At 39.4% G+C, this 10,419-nt stretch overlaps 1 protein-coding gene across 2 annotated transcripts in view; it reads right to left on the minus strand.

Annotated features, from left to right (window-relative positions):
* The window catches only part of rgs7a (regulator of G protein signaling 7a), a 55,103-nt gene extending 46,510 nt beyond the window's left edge, over positions 1–8,593 (minus strand). For both annotated transcript variants that reach the window (XM_085296515.1, XM_085296514.1), the window contains exons 1-2: positions 8,378–8,593; positions 7,357–7,475 (exon numbers count right to left, since the gene is read on the minus strand). In XM_085296515.1, the coding sequence (XP_085152641.1) occupies positions 7,357–7,434 (78 nt within the window). In that variant the 5' untranslated portion in view covers positions 7,435–7,475; positions 8,378–8,593. The remainder of the gene's footprint in view (positions 1–7,356; positions 7,476–8,377) is intronic.
* Between the last annotated feature and the right edge of the window lie 1,826 nt (positions 8,594–10,419).

Here is a 10,419-nt window from a genome sequence, read left to right on the forward strand (position 1 = left end):
CACATAATAAATATGATGTCCAGAAAAATGATAAAGTCCCAAAACTATATCCAAACCACAAAAAATAAACTAGCATATTATAAAACAACTACTCTGTGTTATCTGTCGTTTAAAACAACAGGAAATAAAGAAAATGCAGTAGCCCTGCCCTTAATCGGTTGATAATGAATCATCAAGTATTGTACACTAAATGCATCTCACAGTTAAGAGATTTTAGAGCAAAATATATAACCAGCTTTTATACATCAGAGATGCAATCTGGGAATTTATACATAGTAGACGGTGAGTGGGAAGGAGTGAGCCTTCAGCAGAAACAACCGGTGAGTGCGTTAGAAGTAGAGACTGCATGGAAACCGTTTACAGATGGTGTTTGTAGCGATGGAGGGTCGAGAGAGGAGGGGCACAAATACAAACAAGAAGAAAGGACGGACATGCAGAGGTTTCAGATGGACAGACAGACACACTGTGACTGTAGCGAAATCAAAGAATTCAGATGTCAGCTTCATTGTTATGTCCTACATTTTAGCCTTCTGTTTTTATTTTCTCTCTGGCCCCATTAAACCCATCACACCAGAGATGGCAGTGAATTAATTTACAATTCTGGGGCACTCCTGTAATCTGTATCTAAATGTTGAGCTGGAATTAAATGACGAGACAGAAGCACTGCCTGAGTCAACCGCTATCTTAATGCCCAGGCTTCCTTGGACCATTATATAACCCTAACAGACAGGCCTAAAGACTCCAGCTGTGGCAGACGTATACAGAGAGGACCGCTTAGAGCAAGATGGGCCTAAGTTTCTGCTCACTGATCTTTGCAGTGCTTTAAAAACCATCACCTCGCATCAAATTAAATGTTAGGTAGCAAATACAGCTTTGTGATTGCAATAATATCTTTTTTAATTTATATGTGATAGCTATTCATGCTGACTAGCAGCCTTTCTCTACAGTGCCAAAAACTCTGATTTGGATGGTTTAAGGTTGTAAGAAATATAGACCTTTGATATTGGACACCCAGGAACATTCTGTGCCCTCAGCCAGGTCACCTACACCAAAAGCAAAAGTTTCTTTGTTGCCAAAGTAAAATGAGAAGATTGATTTTCTGGAAAAGATTGGCTTTCTTTAGCTGAGATTGTAAAGATTGTAAAAATCTAACATCCTCACTCTAAATCCTCCCAGAAAAGTGAGTTTGTGCATTTCACACAGTGTACCCAGTCTCATTTTTTATTACTGACATTTTTTTGCTTTTAGTGTTTTGTTTATTAGAACAGGCAAGTACAAAGCTTAAACCCAGTATTACTTTATATTGCAAAGCAATTTCATGATTTCAAAAAAGCCTTAGTTTGTAGCTTTGACTAAAACAAAGTACGTCATTCAAGAGGCATCACACGCTACTTTTTAACTCTAAATGATATGACATTGATACAATTCATAAATATCATCATTTCATGCTTTGAAATGACTTGTTATGAGCCTCACAAAGCCACTGCTGACACAGAGTCAAATATTTCATTACATTTACATTAAATATTTATATGAAAATAAATCTCCATGTCCACTAATCACAATTAGGCACCCTACCAGCCTAAAAAATTAAACTCTTCATTAGTTTACATTGCTTATTTTTCAATTTTGCCACAATGGTGTGAATTTGTGCTATCGACCAGCTATGGAAGCACCACTGAACTTAAATCTTTCCCTCCAGAGCCTCGTATAATTTGGCTCAGCAATGGTTCCAAATGGTACGATGGTCCTTCAGCTTATTTGGCTTCTCTCTTACACTTACATTGCCTCTGAGCTCTGGTTGTGGGCAATACTGGGGCTGGAGCCAACAGCTTGAACTCACAAGGCTTGGGACCATCATGGTCTCTACCAGATTAATGTCTGCTTCAGGGGATTCTGGAGGGTGGGAAAGTCCACCACCTTGAGAGTCCTCTGTTGTAGAGGTGCCTATGTGATTCTGTGTCACTCTCTGTTCGAGGATGTTATCAAACAGCTTCTGCCTCACAAATCCATCCATCCTTCCTCAGTTCTTTCCCATTCCTCTTTGCCATTTATCCTTTTCAAGCCTTTTCAGGATTTTTTCATTATCAACATTATTATATGGACCAGTTTAATAACTAAAAATGTTGACCAGTTGCAAAGAACTTTTATGAGAACTCGTATGGCATAAGAGACAAAATACAAGCCGTGATATTGCCACCAATATGGATATATATCCTCTGTGCGCCTTTGTGATTATTTATGACACGTCTCCTTAACAAACAAAAGTTTGCTTAGGGAGAATGAACTATTCACATAATCCAGCAGTTACTTCTGGTGTTTGTTGGATGTACAGTAGGAGGTTTCACCATCCACAACATGGCTTTGTGGATTAGCTTCCGGTTGGACAATAAGATAATAAAACTACTCTACCACCAACTGTAGCAACTGCCAGCACCTGTAATTACCTTTTATTTACAGACTTCAGCAAATACAGGAGAATTGATTAGTTTGATATACAAAGCCATAAATGTCATTTCTCCCCCCTAAAGTGGGGGCCAAACACCCACACGTTTCCTAAACAATTTTTGGAAAAAAGAACATGTGTTTTCAAACACAGGAAGAGAAATTGCCTGGTTGGCAAGCTGACATACGAAGAGCCCTACTTCACACACAAAGATTTCTCTCTGATCTGGCAATTATAGATCATCCCACCTCACCCCCCCCACCCCCACCCCCCCTTCGCTCGTTCCCCGGTCTTAGTGATCTTTTGATTGCAGCCTGAGAGAGACAGGCAGTATAAGAACCCTTCAATCTAGCTCTTAAGTGAGAAAATGCTGAAAATGTATTCAGTTCCCTCTGCTTTATGACTCATGAACAATGTAGGATGGTTGGGAAATTGTATTGATAACAGGGCATGCTGATATAGGGCAGGTTTAACACATGCAGCTTAGAATGAAATTGAAAAATGCGTTCCAGGCAGGAAATGAATTTTCAGCCATCTAAACCAAATTTTAATATGTATGCCTTTGTTTGTTACCTGGCACTCTGGGTTATAATTTTGAAGAAATCAGATAGACCTGATAAAACACACCTATTGTTGAAAAAAAAATCTAAATGTGTTTTACATGTAGTATTTGAAATTATCCAAAGCATCATGCATACTCATCAGTCACTTTGTTGGATATTATGCTCCTGATTTTGTTCCTGTTCGACACATCTGAGACACCAGTAACATAAAAACAGTGGCCAACACCTCGAGAGGGTTAATAATGGATGCAGTTCTGCATCATGTAACACTGCTCTATTACTATTGTGGTGCTGTGATGCAGAACAGAAGGATTGTCTTGTTCTTGCAAAATGATCTCTCGTATACAAGCACTTAATCAATTGACAAATCGATAGCACGCACTAATATCTTTGCCCTATTTGTCATTTCTGTTTGTTCTTTACTTCACCACCGAGGCTCACTAAGTGCAGTGCGGCATCAACGCGCTATCGCAAAGTGTAAATGACAGAAATCTCTGAAGCATAAAACAGTGAGAAAGTGCATAAATACACTTGTAAAGAAATATTCACAATAATTTTTGATGTAACTATTATTTGACAAGAAAAGCAATTTTATCATCTGTTATAGGCTAACGCTATTTTGGAAGTGGTCTAAAACAGAAAAGCACAGTTTGGTATTTGCTACATAAATGTTGATCAAAAATATAACCGTGACACATCATGTGGTATTTGGTTATGTGATATGAAACCAGTGGTATGACTCTGTTGTGTGATGATCTGAACTATACATAAAACAGAACGCAGATAAGCATCCAACGGATGTTCTTGGAGCCCAATATAAAAGTCCTTTTACTGTGTTGCAGTAACCTTGCAAAAACCACCACGTTTTACTAAATGCTAATTACTTTTTAAGTGACACAGTCTTAACATAGGCAGAGACACAGGCAGCAGAGTATAAAATTTATCGGCTAAAGGTTAAAAAAAGTGAGAGCTGCATGTGCTTAATGTTAGAAAAAAGACAGAAAAATACAGTAGAGACTTGGCAGCTCTGCACAGCAATAGAAGCCAAACTGGCTGCTGGAAGAACAATTACTGGATACCCATCGGCAGCTTAGATGTAAATAAGAGTGAGCTGGTGCCTCAGCTGTCAGATACAGCACAACAGAGACAAGATCAGGCTTCAGTATACTGCAAAACTTATGTAATATTAACCATTTATTTCATTTCACCCTCAGTTGATAGATAGATAGATAGATAGATAGATAGATAGATAGATAGATAGATAGATAGATAGATAGATAGATAGATAGATAGATAGATAGATAGATAGATAGATAGATAGATAGATAGATAGATAGATAGATAGATAGATAGATAGATAGATAGATAGATAGATAGATAGAGATTTCACATACATAGTCACACACACATACGAAGACACAAACACACACAAAGCTCGAGCTGATGAGAGATAATGTTCCCTCCTCATACCGAGTGGCTGTGAACCAGAGCTGTTTTAGGCTCGCATAAAAAATTCAGAACTCTCTCTTAGCAACATTTGCCCTACATAAAGAATACACACATGCTCACACACACATCAGAGTATCATTTATGTCGTGCACATGTGAGCAGAAATGAAAATACACATATTGAGAAAACCCAGGAACACTTCATGATATTGGCCTCGATTGTTTTATGTTTGAGCAGCAAGACATTAAAGAGGCTATTATACGCAAGGTTCCACACATAGCATTAATTTATTATTTATTGACTCTATTGATTAAACATTTCATTGGCATTTCTGATAAACTGGGGACATTTTACGTAGTGTTAGCTTTACATGCAAGCAGTGGTTGTGTAAAATTTCAGAGTTGCTGTTGCCAATAAATCAGTTTATCAAAAAGCCAGCTGCACGTGTTTGTGCTTGTATTTCTGCAAGTATTTCTGTGTGCATGTTTTTCAATTTTCAGCACATCCATGCATGCATCTAAGCAAGGCGTTTAAGTGCATGCGTCCTTGAAGAAAACAGGCATCTCTGCACACATCTCCACAATGAGCAGGTCAACACCTCGGCTCAACCATCCATTTTCATTAGATGCTAATGACAGGAGTGGAGGGGCGGATGTGCCAGAGAGAAAGATTCAGAGAATAAAAAAGGATATAGTTATGCTCCCTGTGGACTGACTATCAAACCACTATCTCCTGTCATCAAGCATAAAACTCCCTCTGCTCAATTACATAATCATTCCACATACACTACTAGCAACTGTCAAGCAGACGTGGCCAGTTGCTTACAATCAAGATTTTATTAAGAGTTTTTATTATGTATTTATGAGATGGATGTAGAAGAAGTCTGCGGAGGAAAATGGAGAATAAAATGTTTTCCACTTGAGAATTTAGCTCATCTCAGTGTTGCCCTCTCAGTGTGGGTTGCAACACCTCTGCCAAGTCATCTCCATCTGAAAAGCATTTAGGGCGCCTGTTCATCCTGGCATTATCCGCATGTCTATACAGACAGTGCTCCTCCAGTTCCAGTTTGTGTTAAACCCACTCTAGAAACAGGACTTTGTCCTTCCTGGCTTCACCACAGCCTTTCATTCTGCAGAGTATCTAGGTCAGTTGATGTACAAAAGCAAACTGTGACCATGTGTGGTCAAGTGGTGTGAAGTGAAGAAGCTTTATGACTAAGATATCGGTCTGGCCAAAATAAATAAATAAAACAGAGTGGTCTGAAATTAGTCTTCCCTCATTATGTTGAAAAAAAAAGAGATAGTTCTAAAAAACACAAAGTTTAGTTGCTGAATTTATAGTAAAAGGTCCCAAGTGAAGACACACACTAAGGTTGCCTATGTCACAGAAACATCAGAGTATAATCAAAGAAACAGATCAATATCAAGAGAACTGAAACAACATCACATGGAACTAAATAGATGGAAAGACCTCAAATCAATCAATATTTGATGCACAAATCAGGATGTGGCTAGTTTTCCATGCATTGGCATATTGTGATACTCTGCCATGTTGAAATGAAATTTAATGACAGACTTCTTCCCCTGTCGCCACAGACTGAACTGACAAAACTAGACGCATGCACCCATCCATCTCAATTGCCCTCAATATTTGGCCTGTTTAATGAACAATCTAGCTTCTGAGTCTGTCATCTTACTTTGGGAAGTTCTTAAATAACAAAGCGCTCCTTCCTGCTGCAAACATCGCACCACATCCAGCAAGTCTTCACCCACACTGGCAGTAATATTGCCTTGCACGCTGTGAGTGCTATAAAAGACCGTCAATCCATGACACCATGCTAAGCGTATCCTTTCCATGGTGTGCAGAGGCTATTGCAGATAGAACAGCATTTGCTGATGGGTGAATAGAATGAAATAAAGACATTCACTCCATGGTTGAGTCATCCACAAGTAAGATGAGAAAATTATCACTTCACTGCTGCATCTGAGAGAGCAAAGTGAAACAAGCCACTGTTGTTGTATATGTTTAATCAATTTGCAGGTCACTGTGAGTTAAAATCCAGCAGCACTTACATATTAAGCATTGGATTTTGCTTACATATACAGCAATGTTTAGCAGAAAAACATCAGAAAAATCCAGCTATTAGGCAATGGCAGTGCCACCAGGGAACAGAATCCTCTCCTGGTGGTAGCAAAAGCAATTTTCTAAATGGCTTATTTGTAGGTTAATCTTATATCTAGCCTTACTGTTTCTGTTCAAAGCAAAGGAAACATTGTATCTAAATCAGTGCACCCAAGGAGCAGTGCACATAACCTTTCATATTTGTGTGATGCAATATAATATAAGTGTCAGAGTTTCTCTAAGAAACTGTAACTCAATTCTCAAAACAAACATGTTACCTTGCCTGCAGATTATTATGATTTCATGTAACTGTTTAATGGCTAAGCAGTGCTGGATCAAGATGTCTCAACAGTGTGACAGTTCACTCCAAACCCTCTCCCAAGTGTTGACTGTAGTAGCACAATGAGTAGGGAAATACACCAGTGCTGCGGATTAAAACCCTGGGCTTCCTTTTTTCTTTTTCTTTTTTAAATGAATGTAAGTTTGTTTAAAAAAAAAAGAAAAAAGAAAAAGCTCCAGTGTGTATGCAATAACAAGTATTATTGTACACTTGACTTCATGTATGTTGTGAGAGAATAACTGAATGAACTCTCAGTGTTCTCATTAAGCATTTGTAACATCTCAATCCTAGACCAGCCATACCACAAAAACATTGCCTTGCCATTAGTGCTAGCAACTGCCACTGCATGGCTCGTCGTTGAGTAAATTGATGCAAGAGAGACACACATGCTTACGATCTCCCTCACACATGCAGACTAAAAATAGCAGCTGCCTTACCTTTCTGTACACTATCATGTTGGGGGACTCATCTGCTACCCCATTGGTCCCCTGCCCACTGCTGTTGGTCTGTGCCATGATCCAGCTAGTAAATCTGCCAGAGGAAATGTCAGGTGCTCCTGTTGTGGACAGAATGGATATTTTGGCACGTCAGAAGAACAATGAAGCCTAAACGTGACTTTGCCAAAAGAGAGCAATTTACACGCCTGTGGTCTGCATCATGTTTCAGTGTATTTGATACTTCAAAAGGGAACAGATGTTCATTGCTCCAGTTTGGCTACGTGTTTTGACATTTCACAAGGTCTTGACAAGGACATTTTTAAGAAAAAGGCGGTTGCTTTAACACAAAGTGTGGCTACTGGTACAGTACACATTCCTACTGAATGGGACAAAAGTTCAACTTGAAAAGCAATGATAGGTAAATGGAAGGACTAGCCTACTGTCACTCTTGCCTCAGATGAATTCGCTGTGCAGCACAGTCTAAAACGGCAATCACCTTTGACCGTTTGTTTACATCGGAGAGTTCTCTCACGCCCTACATGGCACATACTACGGATGCATCCTAAGGTTGCAATAGCAAGATAAGGTGAATTATAGACCTTGGCAGTGGTAAATGCAGTAAAACAACACACGGTCCCTGGAGGAGGCAGTCTACTCTACAATGCAGCCTGGATACGTGCATTCGGATGTAGTAGCCATAGTCAAAATGTGCAAGACTGTGCAAATGTAATGGATATGGTATGCACATTACAGCTTCATCATTCTTTCTTCCCTTTACGACACCCACACGACATCCTTGGGAGGTTTAGACTGCAACACGAACAGCGAAGTCATGTAACACGCTCTTAACATGAAGCCGTTGGCTTTACTATATCGGGCTTTTCTTACCACAAGCCACTGCCCGTTTAAGCACCTTGGACAGCTACTGCTAAACGCCCGCGTCCCTTATCTTCTTGGACGCCGCTTAAATACACAGAAAACACAGCGACGTCGGTCACGGGAGGAGAAGGGGGGCGCTTACCTGAAAAAACACGCAGCCCGCTGTAGGACTCCTGAATCCTTGCAGGGATGGAAGCCTTGTCCTTTGCTTTCAGTATGTCAACTGGCAGACATAGGAATGCGAGGGGTATTCATTGGCAACGTGAGGAGGCAGACATTCGGCGGACACTTGGTGTGGTACAGCTCTCTGTCTCAGTCTCTCATCTCCTCTTTTCCAAGCGGTGCTCAGAATCACGGGCGCGCCACCCCGGAGCGTCGAGAGCGCGCATCGATCTATGACCAATCGCGTGTGAGGAATAAATTACAACCCGTTTTGGAGACATACAGCTATTATTTTTTCAAGCTAAGATTGTACTGCTATGCACTGCAGCGAAATCCAGGACAAGGCATCTTAAACCGATAGCTTATTAATATTGATACAACTGCAATCTATAGCAAAGGTCATGAGAGGACACTACAATTTTCTGTGCCATAAGAAGAAACTCGTTTAGCTGTTGTCCCAACTGAATATGAACAACTGAACAAATACCATTTAGCCCTGCAGTAAACACAAGAATTATACAGCGCTGACGTAGTAATATGCCTTATGATACATCACAAGTGTACCATGAAGCGTTGTTGTGAGGTAAATGAAACCATCCTGAATTACGTTACATTTATATTAAAGTCTCACTACTTATATTCCAATACCAAATAAATAGTCTAACTACTTTCTCTTTATACTGTCACTTTTACTGGCAATAAACAATACACTTGGACTACTAAAGAACATTTTAAGTCTTTAGGTAACGCCTACGTTTTTGTTGACATTTTAAAGTTCATACAGTATAAAAATAAACTGAAAGACGAGCTGGCGAAACCAAAAGTCAAACAAATCTTGAACAAATCTTGTGCTTGTTTGGGGAGAATGATGTATACGCAAACGTTGAGGTCAGCTTAATTTTAGGCCAACATTCATTTTTACAATACCTTTGGAAATCTGTTTGTTCTGCCCAAAGAAGCGGATGAGTATTTCTCTCACCAAAACGAATAGCTGAGGGTATGCAGTACGGCTTTAAACGATAATAAGATATAGCGTTTCAGTCAAATTCACCGTTTGTATTTTATAACACTGCAAGTGTAAGAACTGGGATATACCGGCAATAAATTTATATGACTGGGCATGTCCAGTGCTGCAGTGATAATGAATAAATAAATGCACTCTGTGGCTTTGTGGTATGCAACAATCCAGGCGTGAAAGATGACAGATGTGCCCTTTCTCCTAGTGTATGTAACTGTATGCTTATCTCTCTACAGTCCTTCCTTCTTTGCTCTCGTAGGAATCAACCACTCTACAAGGTTGGCCAAACATCCAGTCCATTCCCTGTTTTCCTGTGAGCTGCAGATTTGTGAAAAATGTGCTACAGTCATCGGTATGCTGCTATAGCAACTTTGTAGAGGTAACAGGCGCCTCCAGGTGACTGTTGCTGTGAATTGGATGCTATGTAAGTAAAACTGAATCTAAAATTGAATTGAATAACGGGTTTTCAAACCTGATAATGAGGTAAGTGATGTCATATTTTCTCATGGCTTTGCGTTTCTTTAATTGCTTCTTTATAATCTTTCATGGACCCTAGATTTATATATATAATTTTTTCCCCTGGGTTGGGTGGGGGTTCAGTTACAATTTTGGCTCCGACTTGCCCTTAGTGTCATTTTGCACTTTTTTAGTCTTACTGACCAGTTAAAGTACTTTAAACTACAAATCACTTTCATCTTATTAGTGATTTAGGGGGAAAAAAGTCACTAAGCCTTGAACCCCAGGACTACAGTAAGTGTTAGAAATGTAGGTGTCATAATAAGCTGATAATTACATCTTTTTTTGTTTTGTTTATAACAATAATAAGATAATAAGATGTGATTGAAGTGCAGACTTTTACTGTTATGGCATGTGTCAGCTCGACAGGTCACTAGTGTTTATTTATGATGTGACTGATAATAGAAGAAGCAGGGTGTATAGTAAAGTGTACAGTGCTATACTTTCTGCTCAGATCCAGCCAAATGTTGCAAAACTGATTGGACAGT

This window comes from Mchenga conophoros, linkage group LG13, assembly GCF_057382185.1.
Source record: "Mchenga conophoros isolate Kocher_MC1m ecotype Shallow Benthic linkage group LG13, M_conophoros_male_GT1.1, whole genome shotgun sequence".
Taxonomy (NCBI): domain Eukaryota; kingdom Metazoa; phylum Chordata; class Actinopteri; order Cichliformes; family Cichlidae; genus Mchenga; species Mchenga conophoros.